General features: G+C 44.7%; 1 protein-coding gene across 1 annotated transcript in view; it reads left to right on the top strand.

Moving 5' to 3' along the window:
* Window positions 1-1,589: 1,589 nt before the first annotated feature.
* The window catches only part of LOC139414175 (transmembrane protein 163a-like), a 47,283-nt gene continuing 25,035 nt past the window's right edge, over window positions 1,590-23,837 (top strand). The window contains exons 1-4 of the mRNA XM_071162061.1: window positions 1,590-1,885; window positions 3,185-3,304; window positions 20,779-20,822; window positions 21,753-21,844. Of these exons, the coding sequence (XP_071018162.1) occupies window positions 1,702-1,885; window positions 3,185-3,304; window positions 20,779-20,822; window positions 21,753-21,844 (440 nt within the window). The 5' untranslated portion in view covers window positions 1,590-1,701. The remainder of the gene's footprint in view (window positions 1,886-3,184; window positions 3,305-20,778; window positions 20,823-21,752; window positions 21,845-23,837) is intronic.

Genomic DNA, 23,837 nt, shown 5'->3' with positions numbered 1-23,837 from the left:
GTTTCTACAACTTGATTGGAGTCCATCTGTGGTCCACCTGCTTGGCCTGAATGCCAAGCGTCACGTCTGGAGGAAACCTGGCACCATCCCTACGGTGAAGCATGGTGTTGTCAGCATTCTATTGTGGGGATGTTTTTCAGCAGCAGGGACTGGGAACCTGGTCAAGATCGAGGGAAAGATTAACAGAGCAAAGTACAGAGAGATCCTTGATGAAAACCTACTCCAGAGCACTCAAGACCTCAGACTAGGGTGAAGGTTCACCTTCCAACAGGATAACGACCCTAAGCACACAGTCAAGACAACGCAGGAGTGGCTTCGGGACAAGTCTCTGAATGTCCTTGAGTGGCCCAGCCAGATCCTGGACTTAAACATGATCAAACATCTCTGGAGAGACCTGAAAATAGCTGTGCAGCGACGCTCCCCATCCAACCTAACAGAGCTTGAGAGGATCTGCAGAGAAGAATGGGAGAAACTCCCCAAATACAAGTGTGCCAAACTTGTAGCATCATACCCAAGAAGACACAAGGCTGTAATCGCTGCCTAAGTTTACTCAACAAAGTACTGAGTAAAGGGTCTGAATACTTATGTAAATGTGATATTTCCGTTTTTGCTTTATCGTTATGGGGTATTGTGTGCAGATTGATGAGGCGGGGAAAAAAACAATTTAATCAATTTTAGAATAAGGCTGCAATGTAACAAAATGCAGAAAAAGTGAAGGGGTCTGTATACTTTCCGAATGCACGGTATATAGGTCGGCAATCAAAGAGATTCAAGCGTGCAGTTTTTAGTCTTGATCTTTGAGCAAAACGACATAACATTCCAGCATTCAAGCCATAGCGTTACAGTCTATTATAGTGGGAAAAGTAGATAGCTAGATATAGGCCAATAGTTTAAGGACAGTGGTCTGAGCTATTCTATGGGCTACTTCATCCATTGCCACTTTAGTGCACTATTATTGAATGGCATTCCTCTAGTCACTCGGAATGTGAAAAATCACTTTACAAATAGTATATTTATGTTAGCAAGAAGCTGTTTACCTGAGAGTGTTTTACAGTCCAATGCCCCATACTGTCCAGGCATAATAATATGCATACTATGTTTGTCTACATCTACATTAGTTCATGTGCAGGAACACTCCATAGACTGATGTAGGCCACTAAATAAATATTTAGAAATATAAAAATATGTTTGTCCATGGCATTGATAAAATAGTTACCATCCACAAAGCACATATATTTCTCATTGAATGTGTTTGTTTTCCTTTAATATTCTTCTGAGACTATTTGGAATCGCCTACTGTGCGCCAGTAAAAATCGATGCTGTCTCGAGAACGACCTGGGACAGATGTTGTTCATTATGCGCAGCGGAGTCGAACCGGGAACTGTTGTAGCGTGGCAAACATGTCTACAGTCTCCAGTGTTCACTGATAAGCAGACTTGACATGGACATGGGTACGGATTCCACACAACCCAGAGGCCTCGTTAAATAAACTAGATTCGTAATTAGAGTCCTCTTGCTGCTGTCTTCGCACTCGACTTCGAATTCATGACTGGCATGGGGGCACGGTATTGATGCGCTCGATATTGCGCTCGGATCTACAGAAGCCCACTCCGCCGGCCGCAACTCAACGCTTGAGGACGGAACTTCGCGCGTTGGTGTGAGACTTTTGGAGTTGCCTAATTGGAACCGCAATTTAGAGCAATGACGGACTCTACAGCCTCAGACCCGGTGAGCGCCATCCCGGATCCAACTATTGTTGATCCGTCGACTGTGAACGGCCAGTTCGACCCGACAGATCAACAGCCACCCAAAAGAGCAAGTCAGGGGGAACCTAAATTCAAGATGGACCAGGAGATGAAGATTAGCGATAGCGTGGAGGGGCAAGGTAGGCCGATAACTATGAGAAATCAAACAAAAATAGAATACGCCTGCTATTTAAACGTAGACTAGGCTACTTTAGCCTAGAGTGCGTCTGAATTGTGACATATGTGCGCCTTCATTGGATAATATCGCAATATTATTAATCATTTTCAAGGAACTTTTTTTTATAAATGCTTTGTGCACTAGAAATTATTGCAGTCCACTAACACAATATAATAGTCTGTCGATAGTACAAAAAAAGCCAACATTTTATGTACGTTTCGTATTTTTTCTTTTAGCAGAAATATCTCAACAAACTAAACTGTCAGTTACTCTGAACGTACCTCTGAACGCTTATGGGCTACTCCCAGCACGTTTCCAGAATTTTGATTATACGTTATAAGTAGTCTCTTTAAGCAGACTGAAGACCTGACACAGTTATGGTTTAGACTTTACTTGACGTGGGTATAGTAAGGCAGCCATAACACATTTATTAAGTTTTACACTGACAGACAAACTGCTTGATAATATCAGGGCACTATCTCCATCACCGATCCTACACATCTAAGGAATACATCTCTGAGATAATTGTATCAATGACCATTATAGTATAACCTACATGCTGGTACTCTGTTCAGCCGACTCTAAAATAAAAATAATGTCCACGCCCTCTAGCTCTTATATGCAATTCACCTTATTCAAAACACATTTTAGAGGACTATGTATGTATTTATTATGCTGATTCTGTTGCAAAATGTTTAGTCTGTTTCAAAAAATTTTGCAACAGAAACCGTTTACTCCAAACTGAAAAAGTTTTGTACCGAAAAAGAGGGTTTCTATTGGACAAATTCAGGTAGGTCCCTCCCCGTCCATTCCGTTTTTTTTTCTGTTTGCTTCCAATTGGTTCTTAAACTGTAAAATGGTTTCTTGTTGCTAGATGTAGTGAATACATCCCAGGCTCTTGAGGTTGCAGTCGGTAGGACTCAGCTCGTGACCAACTTGATTTCATGTCTAGAAGATTTCATTTATTGATGGCCCACAGTGCCTCATCATTATCACTATTGTGAGACAGTGGTTTACTGTGTAAACCTACACTATTATCACACCTGTGCCAGTCCTCACACCTCTGGGTTTTCAGTAGTCTACAATACAAGGATCCTTCAAATTTGTGTATTGCTTAATTTTTCTTTGTTACAGAAACCAGGAAGCTTCATATCATGTAGATAATCTTACATCTATTGTAGGCAATGGACAATATGATGATGTTAGTGCTAAAAGCGTTCTGGAATCTCACCCTTGCTTAATACCGTGTTGCTTTTGACAGGCTTACTGGAGAGCAGCATGAGGCTGAAGCCCCACGAAGCTCAAAGCTACCGCAAGAAAGCATTGTGGGTCTCCTGGGTTTCCATCGTTGTGACGCTGATCCTGGCAGTAGCAGCTTTCAGTGAGTATACATTTCTTCGTTCTCTTGTTCTCTCTGAGGGATGAGGGAATATGCCTGGTCCCAGATCTGTTTCTGCTGCCTTGCCAACTCTGGTGAGTTGATAAGACAGCACAAACAGATCTGTGACCAGGCTTTGAGGCAATGTCTTCCTGGGGATGATTTTTATATGTGACAGTTCCCAATAGACTCTGTTGAACTTGTCAATTTTGCAAATCATATGACTATAGATAGCACGCCACATGGGTGCATCTACTCTAACACATACCATACTGCTCATGTTTACTAAACATACACTACATGGCCAAAAGTATGTGGGCACCCCTTCAAATTAGTGTATTTGACTATTTCAGCCACACTAGTTGCTGACAGGTGTATAAAATCGAGCACACAGCCATTAAATCTCCATAGACAAACATTGGCAGTAGACTGGGGCTTATGAAGAGCTCAGTGACTTTCAACATGACACCATCATAGGATGCCACCTTTCCAACAAGTCAGTTGGTCAAATTTGTGCCCTGCTAGATCTGCCCCGGTCAACTGTAAGTGCTGTTATTGTGAAGTGGAAGTCTGGTTTATCCTTTGGAGCAATTTCCAAACGCCTGAAGGTACCACGTTCATTTGTACAAACAAAAGTACGCAAGTATAAACACCATGGACCCACGCAGCCCACGCTCAGGAAGGAGATACGTTCTGTCTCTTAGAGCTGAACGTACTTGGTCCGAAAAGTGCTAATCAATCCCAGAACAACAGCAAAGAACCTTGTGAAGATGCTGGATTAAACAGGTACAAAAATATTTATATCCACAGTAAAACAAGTCCTATATCAACATAACCTGAAAGGCCGTTCAGCAAGGAAGAAGCCACTTCTCCAGAACTGCCATAAAAAAGCCAGACTACGGTTTGCAACTGCACATTGGGACAAAGATAGTAGTTTTTGAAGAAATATCCTCTGGTCTGATGAAACAAAAATAGAACTGTTTGGCCATAATGACCATCGTTATGTTTGGTGGAAAAAGAGGGGAGGCTTGCAAGCCAAAGAACACCATCCCAACCGTGAAGCGGTCTCAAGACATCAAGTTAAAGCTTGGTCGCAAATGGTTCTTCCAAATGGACAATGACCCCAAGCATACTTCCAAAGTTATGGCAAAATGGCTTAAGGACAACAAAGTCAAGGTATTGGAGTGGCCATCACAAAGCCCTGACCTCAATCACATAGAAAATCTGTGGGCAGAACTGAAAAAGCATATGCGAGCAAGGAGACCTACAAAACCTGACTCAGTTACACCAGCTCTGTCAGGAGGAGTGGGCCAAAAATTCACCCAACGTATTGTGGGAAGCTTGTGGAAGGCTACCTGAAATGTGTGACCCAAGTTAAAACATTTAAAGGAAAAACTACCAAATACTATTTGAGTGTATGCAAACTTCTGACCCACTGGGAATGTGATGAAATAAATAAAAGCTGAAATAAATCACTCTCTACTATTATTCTGACATTTCATATTCTTAAAATAAAGTGGTGATCCTAACTGACCTAAAACAGGGAATTTTTAGTAGGATTAAATGTCAGGAATTGTGAAAAACTGAGTTTAAATGTATTTGGCTAAGGTGTATGTAAACCTCCGACTTCAACTGCACATCATCTGTGAGGTGGACATATTGACAATAAAGCAAACAAACAAAGCATGTTGGAATAGTTATTGAAAAGCTCAGATTTCTCTGTATTGTATTAGAATACAGTAACTTCTATAGTTTTCACGAGCTCTTTTTTGTGTGATATAGCTCCACAAGACTTCTTCAGGATGGGACCCATGTGGATAAGATGACTCATGTTGTGCTTTTGGGGTTGCAGGGTGGAATCAGTATGGAATTAGATTTCATTTCGGCCAGTGTATGAACCTCAACCCCTCTTATAAGTCGGTCAAGTCATGACTTTTCAAATGTGAGTTTTTTTTGTCATTTGCACTTTTTTTGGGGTCGTCAATCCGCCATGGCTGATTTTAGAGTCATGCTATATTGTCACCCTAGGTTTTAGTTGCAGTTGGATTTCCCAGATGCAGTAGGTACTAGGTACTAGGTTCACTGTAGGTGTTCAGGTTTACCGCATAAGGTTGGTAACATGATTTTACCTTATTCCATGTCTTTAAATTATTTTGTCTTTTAATTTGTGATATATTCAACTAATATCAAATCAAATAAAATCAAATGTAGTTATATAACCCTTCGTACATCAGCTGATATCTCAAAGTGCTGTACAGAAACCCAGCCTAAAACCCCAAACAGCAAGCAATGCAGGTGTAGAAGCACGGTGGCTAGGAAAAACTCCCTAGAAAGGCCAAAACCTAGGAAGAAACCTAGAGAGGAACCAGGCTATGTGGGGTGGCCAGTCCTCTTCGCAGCAGTGAATAGTGAATAGTCAACAGTGAAAAGTGAATACAAAACACTAACTTTCTATTGGCCAAGCGACTCCATTCATCTCTGTATGAGTAAAGTGAAGATTCAGCAGCCGAGAAGAAGTTGCTGCTTTTCTGCTGACTGGAAACAGATCTGGGAACAGATCAAAGTGGAGCCATATTCAGCAGCAATATTCAGGGGAGTTTCAAACTCAAGGTTGCAAGGGCCATGTCCCAAATGCCCCCTCTTCCCTATATAGTGCACTACTTTTGACCAGGGCCCATATAGGGCTTTGGTCAAAGATAGTGCACTATATAGGGAAGAGGGAATAAGGTGCCATTCAGGACACAGATAAGGTTTGATACTTAGCCAAGGCTGTGAAGAATATAAATAGCGAAGGCTGAAGCCTTGATCAAAGGATGTGTGCCTGTCTTGCCTAGAGCTATGCTTGTTATCTACAGCTAACAGTACATTATAATACTGACATATTTGTGCCAAGCAGAGAGTCATCAAGTCCCATTTTTATTCTTTGGAATGGCTCGTCCGGGTATCAATCCTCCAACCTTCCAATCTCAGGTGGATCATCTAACCACAAGTCCACTGAGTTGGAGAAAGATACAGCCATTGTAAAAAGTGATCTGCTTGCACACTGATATCTCATTACCCTGAAATCAACCTGCCCCTCAAGAGAGAAACAGAGAAGGCAACAAGCCCGTGTTCAATCACCTCCTCCATGCAGTGTCAGTGTGGAATGAGAAATAGGAATTCAATTAAATTTATAATAGTTCTACAAGCTCTTGGTTTAGCCACAGTGGTATGGGATTATGGGGACACACAATTGTTGTTATAGTATTGGATTAATCTGGTCTGTAATTGTGTTTTCCACTGCAGAGTTTCCTGTTTCTAAATGAGCAGCACATTTCCTGTTCTGATGAGGGCAGCAGTCCTTCCTCCTTTTTCTCTGCCAGTGTGTGTGTGGTGGAAGTTACTTTACTTTTAACACCTCTCTCTCTCTCTCTCTCTCTCTCTCTCTCTCTCTCTCTCTCTCTCTCTATCTCTCTCTCTCTCTCTCTCTCTCTCTCTCTTCTCTCTCTCTCTCTCACTCGGCAGGTTAAAAAACCCTCTCGCTCTTTTTCTCTCTCTCTCTCTCTCTCTCTCTCTCTGTCTCTCGGCAGGTTAAAAAACCCTCTCTCTCTCTCTCTCTCTCTCTCTCTCTCTCTCTCACACTCTCTTTCTCCCTGCTTAATAAACAATGCTTATTAGTACATGATGTTCAGTTCATAGCATGAACCAAGAACCTGCAATAAATGACTTCAATACATTTAGGGGCTTTACAATCCAGCATTGTAAATATACTGTACATAGGTTGAATCCCAAATGGCACCCTATTCCCTATGTAGTGCACTACCTTTGACCAGAGCCCATATACGGAACAGGGTGACATTTGGGATGCAGTCATACAGTATTTGTCAAACATTTGGACACACCTACTCATTCAAGGGTTGTCACGCGGGACTGGGTGTGTGAGGTAAGAATCAGGCACAGAGGGCAGAGAGTTCCAAAGGGAAAAGTGCACTTTAATATGGCACCAAAATACAATGCCCAAAACACAGGGCGCGAGAAATACTGACCAACCCAAAACACAGGGTAGATGGTCCGGAGCACTAACACACCCAATGACAACAACACGTAACACAAAATCAATCCCGCACAATACAAGGGCGGATTTACTAGCCTTAAATAAGGAAGCACATCAGGAAAACACAATTAGTCACAGGTGCAACTAATAAGACAAAACAAACAGAAAAAGGAAAAGGGATCGGTGGCGGCTAGTAGGCCGGTGACGACAACCGCAGAGTACTGCCCGAACAGGCAGGGGAGCAAACTTCGGCGGAAGTCATGACAGTACCCCCTCCTGACGCGCGGCTCCCGCAGCGCGCCGCCACCGGCCTCGAGGGCGACCCGGAGGGCGAGGCGCCGGGCGATTCAGGTGGAGGCGGTGGAAGTCTCTCAGGAGTGAAGGGTCCAAAATGTCCCCCACCGGTACCCAGCACCTCTCCTCCGGACCGTACTCCTCCCAGTCCACGAGGTACTGTAGGCCCCCCACCCGGCGTCTCGAGTCCAGAATGCCACGTACTGTGTACGCCGGGGACCCCTCAATGTCCAGAGGGGGCGGAGGGACCTCAGGCACCTCACCTTCTTGAAGGGGACGAGCCACCACCAGCCTGAGGATAGACACATGAAATGAGGGGTTAATACGATAATAAGTAGGAAGTTGTAACCTGTAACACACCTCGTTTATCCTCCTCAGGACTTTAAATGGCCCCACACACTGCGGCCCCAGTTTCCGGCAGGGCAGGCGGAGGGGCAGGTTTCGGGTGGTCAGCGCTCTTCTTCTGCAGTTCCCCCGCCAGTCTCAGCGATTCCTGGACGGCTTTCCAGGTGTCCTTTGAGAGCTGTACTCATTCCTCTACCGCAGGAGCCTCGGTCTGGCTCTGATGCCATGTGGCCAGGACCGGTTGGTAGCCCAACACACACTGAAAGGGAGACATGTTCGTTGAGGTGTGGCAGAGGGAGTTCTGAGTGAGCTCAGCCCAAGGAACATACCTCGCCCACTCACCTGGCCGGTCCCGGCAATATGACCGCAGAAACCTGCCCACATCCTGGTTTACTCGCTCCACCTGCCCATTACTCTCGGGGTGGAAACACGAGGTCAAGCTGACCGAGACCCCCAGTCTCTCCATAAACGCCATCCAAAATCTGGGATGGGTGTTAAGGTCGGTGAGGAAGTCTACCGACAAGTGTTACCACGGCCGTTGTGGAACGGGGAGGGGCTGTAACTTCCCTCGAGGCAAGTCTCGAGGAGCCTTGCTCTGAGCGCACACTGAGCAGGAGGAGACATAACATCTCACGTCCTTAGCCAACGTGGGCCACCAGTATCTCCCCCTAAGACTCCGCACTGTCCTCTCGATGCCAGGATGACCCGAGGAGGGTAGAGTATGAGCCCAATGTACTAATTTATCACGGGCCGGCTCTAACCGTGATGCCCTCTCTATCTCCGCGTCCACCTCCCATACTACCAGTGCCACGAGACATGAAGGTGGAAGGATGGGGGTCGGCTTGCTCCTCGGTATCATAGAGGCGGGACAGCGTGTCGACTTTAGTGTTTTGGGAGCCTGGCCGGTACGAGATGGTGAAGCGAAACCGGATAAAGAACATGGCCAATCTAGCCTGACGCGGATTCAGTCTCCTCACTGCCCGGATATACTCGAGGAATAGACTAATCCGCTCCTTATGACCCCCCTGCGTTACCATGTCCAGTGGCACCGTGGCCTCCCTGACCACTCCTGACCCTAATGGTCGGCTATCTAAGGAGTGCATGGGGAAAGGTAAGTCTAACGACACCAGGGGAATCCCTAGCCTTAACGCGAGCCCACGATCCATGAAGTTCCCAGCTGCACCTGAATCGATTAGCACCTTATGCTGTAGAGAGGGAGAAAACCCAGGAAAAGAGGTTAACACAAACATATGACCGACAGGAAGCTCTGGGTGAGTCTGGTGCTGACTCACCTGGGGTGACAGAGTAGTGCTCCACCTGCCCTCCCGACTCCCAGATGAGCTCCTCCAGCACCGGTCGGCCGTGTGTCCTCGCCGACCACAACTGGTGCAGGAGGAAACTTCTCCTCCGGTCCCCTTCGATGCAGCAACCCCTAATTCCATGGGGATGGGAGCAGGAGGGCCTGGGGGTGGAAACAACAGAGCCTGTTCTGGATGCCCGCGGGCAGCCAGCAGGTTGTCCAGACGAATGGACATGTCTATGAGTTCATCCAAGGTGAGGGTGGTGTCCCGACACGCTAGCTTCCTGCGGACGTCCTCCCTGAGGCTACATCGGTAGTGGTCTATCAACACCCTGTCGTTCCATCCCGCTCCTGCGGCCAAGGTCCTGAACTCCAGGGCAAAGTCCTGCGCGCTCCTCGTCTCCTGTCGCAGGTGGAACAGCCGTTCACCCGCCGCCCGACCCTCCCCTGGGTGATCGAACACAGCTCGGAATCGGGCAGGTGAACTCGGGGTGATCCCTCGCCGAGTCTGGGCCATTCCACACTGCGTTAGCCCACTCCAGGGCTCATCCCGTCAGACAGGAGACGAGGATATGGCACCAAAATACAATGCCCAAAACACAGGGCGCGAAAAATACTGACCAACCCAACCCGGAGCACAAACACACCCAACAACAACATCACGTAATACAAAATCAATCCCGCACAAAACAAGGGCGGGTTTACTAGGCTTAAATAAGGAAGCACACCAGGAAAACACAATTAGACACAGGTGCAACTAATAAGACAAAACAAACAGAAAAAGGAAAAGGGATCGGTGGCGGCTAGTAGGCCGGTGACGACAACCGCAGAGTACTGCCCGAACAGGCAGGGGAGCCAACTTCGGCGGAAGTCGCGACAAGGGTTTTCATTATTTTTACTATTTTCTATATTGTAGAATAATAGTGAAGACTCCAAAACTATGAATTAACACATACTGTATGGAATCATGTAGTAACCAAAAAACAAATCAAAATATATTTAATATTTGAGATTCTTCAAAGGAGCCACCCTTTGCCTTGATGAGAGCTTTGCACATTCTTGGCATTCTCTCCAAACTTTTGACTGGTACTGTACATTAACCACATATACACAGTACACACCCCTTCGCAGTTCTGAATTCAATGAAAGCAAATATTGATTGACGATATTGCGTTATCGCACCAGTGGTGTAGGTTAAGCAATTAACGTTTTTTGACATCGAGACTAAATGGGATTAAATGGCTCTGCTACCCTTTATGGAATGTTCTGTGTAATCCAAAACACAGACATTTTGGTGTGTACCATATCATCTTCTTCAGTGTGTATGTTCTGCGTAAGAAAAGTGACTGATTGGCTATTACGGGTATCTGGGACCTGGGGTCTTTCTCTATACGGTACATGTCTACCAGAATGATGGCTACTGGGGTATGCAAACAGGAAAACATTAGCATTAGGGAAACTGTTGCAACCAGCTCTGGTTTTGGTGCGAATTCCCAGTGATGCGTGCAGTTGCACAAGTACATTTGACTTGGGTCATATACAGTGCCTTGCGAAAGTATTCGGCCCCCTTGAACTTTGCGACCTTTTGCCACATTTCAGGCTTCAAACATAAAGATATAAAACTGTATTTTTTTGTGAAGAATCAACAACAAGTGGGACATAATCATGAAGTGGAACGACATTTATTGGATATTTCAAACTTTTTTTTTTTTTCTTCTTTGCAATAATTTTGCACGCCCAATTTTTCAGTTTTTGATTTGTTAAAAAAGTTTGAAATATCCACTAAATGTCGTTCCACTTCATGATTGTGTCCCACTTGTTGTTGATTCTTCACAAAAAAATACAGTTTTATATCTTTATGTTTGAAGCCTGAAATGTGGCAAAAGGTCGCAAAGTTCAAGGGGGCCGAATACTTTCGCAAGGCACTGTAGATTCCTTGCTGCCCAGATCAATAGGCAAATAGGCGTGTGCATGTGTGCTTGTGTGTTTGTTGTACAAGGTGATCAACGTGGGAAGCACAGCTAGCTTACTTGTGTGTGTTATTTAATTGTCCCCTGCTTGCTGAGTCTTTATGTGATTTCAAAGATACTCGACCACAATTAAATCACACCACGGAAATTGCATTTTCGAAGCTGTTTGTCATCTCTGACAGGTTTTTAGGGGGAAAGGGGAAGGGAGGAAGACGTGCACATGTGAAAACGAGCACCAGCCTTGCTGTGATGTAGGAACTAGGGACAAAAATGTCCCAGATACTTCACATCTTCCTCAGGATACAATTAACAAGCGCTCAGTGGCAGGTTGTCGGCTCTTAAATGGCAGATTCATTCGCATCCATTTGAGGCCAGTCGATGCATGGAGGCCCTTTCACTCTCTCTCTCTCCTCCCTAATGTGTGTGTGTGTGTGTGTGTCAACTTTCTCAACTCTGACTGATGACTGTTGTTGACAAGGTGGATTTCTCCACTCCTGTTCCAGGTGAATCTGCTGTTTCTCTCTTCCTTCCTGCCCCCTCATTCTTTGGATGTCATGGCATAATCAGGTTCCACAGTTGCCATGTTTGTGTGTGTGCACTTTTTGAAAATGTGTTGCGCTTGTTGGATTTCACTAAATAATACCTTTCGAATTTCAATAGCTTTTCCTTGGTTTGCTTCACAAATACCTTTCACCCCCCCCCCCTTTGACTGCTTTTTTTGGGTGACCTGAATGTCATTTTCACAACACACTTGACACATCACATTACCCAACACAGGGCTTAGTGAAATACCAGCCACATGTCACCATGGTGTCTGTTCGCTGTGTTTTGAGTGGGAGTGCCCTACCGGTCTAGGTGGTGGCTGAGCGATGGATGCCAGGGCACACAGCCCCGAGGCAGACCCTGAGTACAGATCACATCGCTCTGTGCACCCTGGAGAGAGACGGAGAAAGCCACACACAGAGATATGCACAGACGCACGCACATGCAGTTATGCATGCATGCATGCATGCACGCACACGCACACCCACACCCACAGAGACAACCACCCACACACACACACACACACAATTAAGATGCAATTGAGATGCTACATAAGAACTTCAAGGCCACATGCACGGAAAAAAACAAACCAAAAAGGAACAATCTAAACGAGAGAGGGGGAGAGATGCAACACATATTCATGCATTCAGAACTGTGCGTCTCTATAAGCTGGAGCGCAAGCCCCCAAAGAGTCTGCAGTCTAAAAATAAGAGCAGCAGGAGGTGCATGTGGAGAAACAGAGAGAGAGAGAGAGAGAGAGAGAGAGAGAGAGAGAGAGAGGGGGAGGGGTGCTCTCCCTTCTCTGTTCCCACATGAACAGCAGGAGCAGGCAGAGGGAGGAAGGGATGAAAGGAGATTGGGAGGGAGGCTCAGAGTAGCGGGTGTGGGGGCATGGAGTTGACTGAGTGATGATTGTCTTCTGCCATGTCCACTTCACCTACCTGCCCTTGGATGGATAGGCTGGGGGGGGGGGGTGCCTGACTGGAGTGCTAGATGGGCTGAGTTTTTACTTTTGGGAGGTGGAGGTTGTGTTGTTCATTGTGCTTTGTGTCGCATGACATAAAACACAGTATATCCTCATACCTGGGCAGGTCAATTCCTGAGGCGGGGGGGGGGGGGGGGGTGTTATGCAGACACTCCAGATTTGAAGCAAGGCTTTGAAAACATTGTTTTACACATCTCTGTGTAGGCTAGGTAAGGGCCTGTGGAATGTCTGCGCTTGTCCCAGCTATCTCTATGCACAGCACGCACACACGCAGAAACACACGCACTCATTATTAAACCACGTATAATGTGCTGTATTTCTGTAAATCACAATACAATTTCACATAGTTCACCAGCGCAGTTTTAGAATCATGCTGACCAAGCAAGCATTAAACCACACCAGTAAACAAATATACAAATAAAATTGTAATATTATAGTATACTATGGAATATTACGGGGAAAACAGATCTGCGATTATATTACCCTCTGATAGTAAAGAGTGTAGTAAACTGCATTTCAACTGATTAACCTGCTCTCAATTGCTCCACCACTGATAGAGCTGGCACACTGACACTGCTGTACATAGGTTAAGCTTAATGCTATTGGGGTAAACGCAATGGCATTGGCCCCAACACAACAGTGGCGTGTATTCATTGATGGCAAGCGAAGCCAGGCTTCCCTCAAAAATGTACCAATTTAAAAAAAAAAACATAAATAATTAATATTTCATCTCTGTTTTTCATAAATTTCCTTCAATTGAGAGGCTGAATGTATCTCCCGGAGAAAGCATCCAAGCGAGCAAAACAGTGCCCCTCTGTCTTTCTAATGTGTAGGCATCTATCTGATGCTGTCTGGTCCAAACGAGTGTGACATTGTTGCCGCCCGTAGCATTGAATGCAAGGAAAGCCAGCCACCAGTTGTCGTTGGCAACTCTCCGTGGTTCTAAATCAATAGTTGTTTAGTAGTCTGAAAATTCAGGAAACATTAACTTGATTGACCATGCTGTAGGTCATGAAACTGTTTGTTACATGCAATATGCTTTGTGGACAGATGTTGCTCTCTGGTTTTGTGATGAAACCAAGTTGTGGTTGAATTTATTCTGCCAGTCTGTTTTCTTATTGTCTCTGCCTTAGGCCTACAGTATATATCACAGTGGCAAGGCATATGAACTAACAGGTTATAGAGCAAACAAGGCATTGTTCACAACACATAGGTTGTAATATTGCTTTCTTCATGCTTGGCTTCCCCAGTGATTTTACCCACGCACTGCTACTGCAACAACAGTCTGTCTGGGTAGCTTCTCTGTTCAGCGTATCTTCTGACACTGTCCAATGTCCCATATAGGATCTTTGAACATCAAAGGTTCCTTTCCATACCTAGGCAGAGCTGTTTTTAAAACTCTCTCCACTCCGGACATATTTCCTGTGTCTGTGAGATGGCGTTCTCTTGGACATTTTATTATTTGACATAATAAACCCATGTCACATGGGTATATCATAACACTTGCATATCATATTTTTGTCAGATCTGTGATCCCGAACCCAAGAATATGCTACAAAGGATTTGATCATTGTAATTGTCAGTGTCAGTGCAGACAGAGGATCTGACTGAGAGAATTGACACAGAAATGAAGTCATCTGTAGTGGCTGTGGGGAACCAATGACATCTGTCGTCTATGTTGTGGAAAGGGACTGACTTAGGTCTCCGGAGAGACAGAGAGAGTGACACATCTCCCATCTGCCCTGCTGTCTCTGTCACTCTGGGTGAACGGAGTAGATAGAGGCAGAGAGAGATTGAGGAAGAGAGTCAGACAGAGAGAGATTAGTGTTGATGTCACAAGTTGTGTGCTATAGCTTGGAAAGTAAACAAATGTGATATTATAAGGCTGTTTGTTTCCAACAATAGGACTGTTTTCCTCAATAATGAATGAATGAATTAATGTAACCTTTATTTAACCAGGTAGGCTAGTTGAGAACAAGTTCTCATTTACAAGTGCGACCTGGCCAAGATAAAGCAAAGCAGTTCGACACATACAGCAACACACATGGAATAAACAAACATACAGTCAATAATACAGTAGAAAAAGTCAATATACAGCGTGTGCAAATGAGATAGGATAAGGGAGGTAAGGCAATAAATAGGCCATGGTGGCGAAGTAATTACTATATAGCAATTAGACACTGGAGTGATAGATGTGCAGAAGATGAATGTGCAGTAGAGATACTGGGGTGCAAAGGAGCAAGATAAATAAATAAATACAGTATGGGGATGAGGTAGTTGGATGGGTTATTTACAAGTGATGAGGGAGATATGAGAACAAGATTAGGGAGATATGAGTCTCCAGCTTCAGTGATTTTTGCCGTTCATTCCAGTCATTGGCAGCAGAGAACTGGAAGGTAAGGCGGCCAAAGGAAGAATTGGCTTTGGGGAAGACCAGTGAGATATACCTGCTGGAGCGTGTGCTATGGGTGGGTGCTGCTATGGTGACCAGCGAGCTGAGATAAGGCGGGGCTTTACCTAGCAGTGAGTTTGGGTTTAACTGCCAGTGGGTTTTGTGTGAAATGGAGTGCTCTTACATTTTTTTCCCTCATCGAAAACAAGATGAATTGGTTAAACTAACTCCTCAACCTCATATACCGCTGCCTGAGCCATTGAATTGCTAGCTTTCCGGTGGTGCAGCTGGTTATGGTCAATAAGGAAGTTACGTGTGTTTGTGAAACAAGGGGTGTTTCTTAATATGCTCCGAGCAAGCAAACTGGACCACGAAACGGCCGGAGTATGAGTCGTAATGAAAGTATTTGAAATGGAACACGGAGGGCAATTCTCAGATGTGTACTTCATTTGTACATATTTCAAAGTATGCATCGACGCAAGCTTCAACTGAAATATTCCCAGTATTGTTGACGTAGTATGATGCAACCACATAAAAAACTACGCAAAATGTCCTGAAGTCAATGGCGGCTGGTTTTGAGTTGAAGTGAGAGAGCTCGGACATTGGAATGGAAAGTTGCCCGCTCACATCGCATGTGACGCCTGACTAACCATAAGATGTTAACTTTGGTCTGTTTAACTGCATAGAATAACCTTTGTGCCTAGGCTGACGAAAAATGTGTAGCTAGCTAGCGACCCACACAGAATTTGTAGCTAACGCTGGCTATTTACCTTTCAATACAACATTTGTTTTAGGTCGTTTTTTTAACATGTAAAACTAGTTGGCCAGCTAGATTAATACAAATCACATGTAGCTGATAATTATGAGCGTTGCATTTTCTTTATGTACATTTTCATGCATTCTCCAAACTCTCGTCCTCACAAGATTGTACTCAAGAGAATGCCCTTGGAGAAGGAACTCGGAAGCGTGAGAGTGTGGAGCACGGTCCTATGCATATTGAGAAACACCCAGAGGATCAAACACTGAACATCAGTGTGGGCTCTTGAGGAAGGAAGTGGTACTGTTACTCAAGCAGTGTGACACCGGTTACACCGTGATACCTAAGGGTAATGTGACAACCCTAAGATGGATGCCTTTACTGTGCTGCGTTGGTTTAAGCCCTCCTCTCAAAACCTTTCTCTGAGACACTTGATCTGGCTTGACAAAGTGAGGAGAATTGATCCCCCTGCCTTCATTGTAAACGACTGGTCACAAACCAGATCTGTCCTGTCACACGGAGACCCTAGCTGTGTCTGAAATGGCACCCTATTACTTATATAGTGACTTATGGGCCCTGTTCAGAAGTAGTGCACTATATAGGGGAAAAGGTGTAATTTCGGGTGTAGTCCTTCTGTTCTCGGTGTAGCTGGTGTTCTGTCAGGCTGATGCGCCAGCCTCTGTCACCGTGACGATGAGTGGAGGGTGGGGAGGTTTGACATGTGACATATGGACTGGGATGACCCAGAACGATCTGTCTGTCACCCACTGTGTGTCACTGTGTTTAGAAGGATAAATGGGTGGGGGCTTTACACCCCAGGAGGACTGCAGAAAGAGAACACCTGGGTCTTGTTCATTAGGGCACGCAAGCAAAAATAATTTTTAAATGAAAAAACTAAAATGATAGTTTCTTATTGGACAAGTCCAGGTAGTCCCTCGATGTTTCAGTCTATTTTCTTCTGTTTGGTGCATAATGAACATGACCCAGAATAATAAAAGCCTTTTCATTATTGGTCTCTTAAATAACATAGTACTGCAGTGGAATGGCCAAATCAGAGTACACCCAGGGGGCTTTCACACCAAATTGGTTTGGAGCAGTTTTTCCGAACTCTGTTGCGTTTACCCCCTTAGTTCAGTTCGTTTGGACTGGTGTGAACACTATCTGTACTTGGGAGAGCACCAAACAACGCACATCTTTCGCTCAAAACGTGTGGCCTCGGTCTGTTTCCATTGGTGCATTTCGCTGCAGGTGAGAACGCAGTTTGGACCAAACACAGGAAAACAGCAAGAGGCTGGCAGTATTATTGGTTCTTTGACTGCGAGCATTTGATGAAATGCATTCATTATCTTAACTTGACATCTCTAAAACCTTTTTGTGAGTAGCAGTGCATTTACTGTATGAGCGCATCCTATGCACATTAGGGGAGACCGGGGCTACAAGGGATATAGGCTACTGAATACATTCACTACTGAACATAGGCTACTGAATATATTCACTACTGAACATAGGCTACTGAATACATTCACTACTGAACATAGGCTACTGAATATATTCACTACTGAATATAGGCTACTGAATACATTCACTACTGAACATAGGCTACTGAATACATTCACTACTGAACATAGACTACTGAATACATTCACTACTGAGCATAGGCTACTGAATATATTCACTACTGAACATAGGCTACTGAATATATTCACTACTGAACATAGGTTACTGAATATATTCACTACTGAACATAGGCTACTGAATATATTCACTACTGAACATAGGCTACTGAATATATTCACTACTGAACATAGGCTACTGAATATATTCACTACTGAACATAGGCTACTGAATATATTCACTACTGAACATAGGCTACTGAATATATTCACTACTGAATATAGGTTACTGAATATATTCACTACTGAACATAGGCTACTGAATATATTCACTACTGAATATAGGCTACTGAATACATTCACTACTGAACATAGGTTACTGAATATATTCACTACTGAACATAGGCTACTGAATATATTCACTACTGAACATAGGTTACTGAATATATTCACTACTGAACATAGGCTACTGAATATATTCACTACTGAACATAGGCTACTGAATATATTCACTACTGAACACAGGTTACTGAATATATTCACTACTGAACACAGGTTACTGAATATATTCACTACTGAACACAGGCTACTGAATATATTCACTGCACGTTGCAGTTGGCCACTCAGTGGCCTTGTGGTTAGAGTGTCCACCCTGAGATCAAATAAAATAACATTTCATTGGTCGCGTACGCATATTTAAAATATGCAGATGTTATCGCAGGTGCAGAGTGTTTCTAGCTCCACAGTGCAGTAATACCTAACAATACAGAACAATACACACAAATGCCAAAAATGTAAATTAAGAAATATCAGAACAAGCAATGTCAGAGTCCTGAATAGAGAGAGAGAGAGAGAGAGAGAGAGAGAGAGAGAGGGCCTTCTCGGCTGCGCCCATTTCGCTCCAGTAGCGCTCACTTCACGGGCTCAGGGCATGCCTGACCCAGCATGCATTCGTAGTCTACTTGTGTGCCGCTTTAGCCCATTGCTTCAGCTACCGTCACGGAGTTAGCTAAATATTTCCACAAAGAAACTGATAAAACACACAGGTGCAAAATCAAGGTGATTTACAAAGATGAAGATGTGATGTAGTGACCACGACTAAAGAATCATTGTGGAATCTGAAAAGACACATTTTATGAAAGCATGATGTTGTATTTACTACATGCACATGCTAACAGAAAGGAACGAGGTGGGAAGCTAACTAAGTGTGTCATTGAGACAAAGTATCTATAAACAAAAAATCTCTTTAAGTTTATTTATTTAGGACCAATAGGCCTGGCATATTCCCACTTTCAAGGAGCTTTCTGTTTTGATTGGGTTATTTTGCCTAAAAACTTTTAGGCCTACCTATCGAAAAATGTTAAAAACAACTTTGTGAGGCATTGGAATACCTTCCTGGTCTTTGTGCTTCAATCTGTGTTTAAAATTCACTGCTCGACTGAGGGACCATTACAGATAATTGTATGTGTGGGGTACAGAGGTGAGGTAGTCATTCAAAAATCATGTTAAACACTATTATTGCACACAGAATGAGTCCATGCAACTTATTATGTGACTTGTTAAGCAAATGTTTCTGAACTTATCTAGGCTTGTCATATAAAAGGGCTTGAGTACGTATTGTCCTAAGATATTTCAGCTTTCAGTTATTCATTTGTAAACATTTGTAAAAACATAATTCCACTTTGAAATTATGTGGTATTGTGTGTAGGCCAGTGAAAAAAATAATTTCTCAATTTCTGAAGCTTATGAGTACAAGGTTGGACCCCCCTTTGCCTCCAGAACAGCCTGAATTTTTGGGAGGTTGGATTCTACAAGATGTCGGAAAAGTTCCACAGGGATGTTGGTCCGTGCTGACACGATGGCATGCTGCAGATTGGACAGTGGTACAGTACATACATGCTGCGAACAGCAGATACGCTGTGGCGTTCAATTGTTGCTCAATTGGTATCGAGGGACCTAACGTGTCCCAGGAAAACATTCCCCACACCAGTACACCACCACCATTAGTCTTTACCGTTGACACCAGGTAGGATGAGCCATGGATTCATGCTGCTTACGCCAAATCCTGACTCTGCCATCAGCATGACGCAATAGGAACTGGGACTCGTCGGACCAGGCAATGTTTTTCCACTCCTTAATTGTCCAGTGTTGGTGATCGCGTGCCCACAGGAGTGGCTTCCCCTCCGTCAGGTCCGTCACCTCCTCCCTCTAGGCTGTCTCATCGTTGTTGGTAATCAGGCCTATCGCTTTTTTCCCCCCGTCGGCAAACTTGATGGTTGAGTTTGGAGACGTGTTTGACGTGCGAGATTGGAAGATTAGGAGTTGATGATCTAGGATCGTTGGATCGGGTCTCTTTTACTCAAAACAGCCTGAATAGGAAGCCTAGGCAGGCTACAACCCAGATGACAGCCAATTCCCTATATTATTCCCTATATTGCGCCCTATGGGCCCTGGTCAAAAGTAGTGCATTAAATAGGGAATAGGATGCCATTATTTTGGAACCCAAAGCCAGTAGTCATTAGCCTGGGCTGCGTTAGTATGAACATTGCGTAGTCTTCAGTGCTGGGTAATCTCTCTGGGTTGGGGTTGGATGTGTTTTGAATTCCATGATTTCTCATTTCCTGAATATGGTAATCACTCTGGAGTTCAACTCTGGGGTAGTGGGGGGGGGGGGGTTGTAATGTAGCCTCAGGAACAAACAGCTGTATGTACACATTGGTGGGGTACTCAGTCCTGCTCACTGCTCGGCAATTAGAAGCAGTGGCCCCATTGCTTTCAAGGGCAAACTAGGGATTTTAACGCTGTGAACCTGACAATGGTGTGGATGCTGAGTGATAACACTACGTTATATCTTACTACTACACCTGCTGAGTAGAACAGTGTTGTAGTTGCGCTATGTACGGCCTGGGTTTAAATACGTGGAGCATTTAATTGAGCCTGTCTGTTATTTTGGACAGCCGGGTGGGCGGGGTTTGCACTTTTGGGACTGTTCTATTGGCCCCATGGTCCCAGTCCCAGGCAAGTTCAATCAAGCGCAGCTAAAGTAGTTAAAAGAAAATAAATACTATTTGACTCCAGGGACTACCGGTAGGCTGGTTTCTAGCTAACCGGCTGCCAGTGTTTGGTAAGCAACGGTTATTCTCAAGTCATTCACAACAGTACCACTGATAGAAATGCATTTCATGAATGAATGTTCTTCATGTATAGTAAAACTTGTGTTTCTCTTGTTTCCCCCCCCCCCCCAGCGGTTTCCTTCATGAGACACAGTGCCTCGGCTTTCGGATTCGCTGTAGGTACTTTTAAAATGTATTTTAATGAATCTACTACTGAGTGCTAAAGGGCAGATGTCATTACTAACACGTTACAATCAGTGTGTTTGAGGGGTCAGTTTGAGCAAGGCAAGGCACAGGATCACTGATTTTTTTGTGTGTTTTTTTTGTTAAATTTTTCTCTCCTTTTTTTCTCCACAATTTTGTGGTATCCAATTGTTTTTAGTAGCTACTATCTTGTCTCATCGCTCCGGTATGGGCTCGGGAGAGACGAAGGTTGAAAGTCATGCGTACTCCGATACACAACCCAGCCAAGCCGCACTGCTTCTTAACACAGCGCGCATCCAACCCGGAAGCCAGCCGCACCAATGTGTCGGAGGAAACACTGTGCACCTGGCAACCTTGGTTAGCGCACACTGCGCCCGGCCCGCCACAGGAGTCGCTGGTGCGTGATGAGACAAGGATATCCCTACCGGCCAAACCCTCCCTAACCCGGACGACGCTAGGCCAATTGTGCATCGTCCCACGGACCTCCCTGTCGCGGCCGGTTACGACAGAGCCTGGGCGCGAACCCAGAGTCTCTGGTGGCACTGCGCCACCCGGGAGGCCCCCAGGATCACTGATCTTGATCACGTGAAGAGTAGTAGCTCTAGCTAGTTATTTGGGATGTAAGGTGATTCGTAGACAAATGATTCTGCGCAGACCAACTGCAATGTAGTCGATCTCAAAAACACACATTGGTTCCACAAGGGCCTGACCATATCGAGTTCCTGCTAACCTTCGGAGTCTAAGCTTGTAATTTAGGCTAGATTGGCATTGACTTTGAGTTATTGGGATGAGGATAACTAAAGGGTACAATCATTTAAGTGAACCCCCCCCATCCCTCATGGGTTTCTGTTGAATAGCTGGTCAGCGTTGTCGTTGATGTTGTTGTTGTTTACCCTCTGCAGTTTGATGCCGCCCTGGACGTGCTGTCCTCCATCATCGTGGTGTGGCGCTATAGTAACGCCGCCGCCGTTCACTCTGCACACAGGGAGTACATGTGAGTAGATGTATCACCTCCATATTTATCATATTTGTTGTTTTTGATGACCAGCAAAACTATATAAAGCCTAGAAATTATACTGTATTCTAGCACTATGTCGTCTCTTCAGCACACTCTAAGCTCTCTTAAGCATAATCGCTGCAGTCATTACAATGCATGTAGTGTGCAGTATTAGAACCCCAGTATTGTCTCTCATCCCCCTTACTCGCATTTTCATGTGTGAAATTGCCAGGCACCATCCGCTGCAGTCTCAGGGGATGCTTTTGTGAATGCAGATCGCCATGGAGACTCTGGTGTATAAGCCTATAGCCTGGTTAAACCAGATTGAATGCTGCTTTAATGATGAAACAGTGGTGAGTTTAGCATTCATTCTGGTTTAACCAGGCTAACCGGCATTACAGCAGCAGATTGACAGCCTCTGGTTTACTGTAGAAGCCTATAGGCTCATATTAGCCTGGATAAACGAGCTTGAATGCTGCTTTTACCATTGTGAGGGCAGCATTCAATCTGGTTTAACCAGGCTAATATGAGCCTTCAGTTGTACCGGTGAACACCTCTTTGGTCCAGAATCCTAATTGGAAGGTTTGTGTTACCCAGCAGCTAGTAATTGGCCTCTCCTAGGTGTGTGTTGTGGGGGGTGAATGTGTGTGTGTTTGTGTGTGTGTGTGTATGTGTGATCCCTCAGGGGAGAGGCCTTGTAAGGCACTAGGCCACCGGACAATTAAATTACCAGGTCTGTAGACGAATGAACGAGCAGCATGAATTTTACAGCAAGTTTTTCTTCCACTGTAATTGGGGGAATATTGTTGTATTCGTCAGCTGACATGACACATGGAGCAGGAGAGAAGCCTGGTCAACCACAGTTCTGCCAAGTCCGATCAAGACCTTGCATCTTGCGACTTTGATGTCAAAACTAAATTGACTGTCTTGCGATGTTTGAGGAAAATCAAACTTGCAAATGTGCTTGATGCCAATTGCCTTGAGTCGATGAGTCCCCCCCCCCCCCAAAAAGGGACTTTTCTAAGCAGCGGGATTATAGCCCAATGAAGATCAAGTCCGTTGTGAGGGAGAGTCTCTGTTGTTGAGCTTTACACAGCCCCAGGAGGTCTCTCACACACAGAGCTCTGGGTCTCTCTCGGTCTCCCCCGTTGCACCACTGAAATCATTCCTACATGGCTTCTCTCCTCTCGCTCTACTTTGTGTTGCCTAGCTACCTTCCGGTTTTGACCCAGGGGGCTGGGTGCTGCTGAGCGAGAGCCAGCTGTGAGCATCAACACACACACACGCACACAGACCCACACACATGTTTCCATCCATTATGTTTTTGTCTGAACATCATGTATGTTATATCTATAATACACTGTCTACTTTTGACACTTTGTCTTGTTTTTGCCCTTTTCATGGGTTGTGATAATATGTATGGTGTGTGTATTGCAACTAAATCTGCGCTAGACTGGTAGATTAAGTAGGGGAGAGAGAGAGAGCAGACAGACAGCTAACCCGACCATGCCTGACCACCCCAGATGACACAGTTGACCGATTTTTTGGGGCTTCTCCCAGCCAGGCTTACCTAATTGGATAAAACTGTCTTTAAAGAAAATCTCTTCTCAAATTGATCCGTGGAGACTGTGTTCAACTCTCTGAATCAGCCACGGAGAAAAGCAAAATGGTTGTTTATTTAACGGATGCCTTTTCTCTTCCACAAGCCGTGGAAATAATGGAGACGATTTGCAATTGTGTTAAGTGGCGTTAAGCTTATATGATGGGTAGTTGCAGTAGGTCTACTTTGTCATGGAAAGGTGGCCGATGATTTGGGAATGTTTTTAAAATACAATATATGATCCCTCACACAAATGATTATCAAAGCACAATATTATTAATCACTACTTTCTCTCACTCTCTTTCCTTCCATTTCCCCTCTGTCTACCTCCCTCCCTCTCTCTCCCCGCTCCCTTCCTCTCTCTCGCTTCCCCCCTAACGCCCTCCTCCC

Source organism: Oncorhynchus clarkii, chromosome 7, assembly GCF_045791955.1.
Source record: "Oncorhynchus clarkii lewisi isolate Uvic-CL-2024 chromosome 7, UVic_Ocla_1.0, whole genome shotgun sequence".
Classification (NCBI taxonomy): domain Eukaryota; kingdom Metazoa; phylum Chordata; class Actinopteri; order Salmoniformes; family Salmonidae; genus Oncorhynchus; species Oncorhynchus clarkii.
Note: the sequence above shows the minus strand (reverse complement) of the source record. Positions and strands in the feature narration are given on the sequence as shown.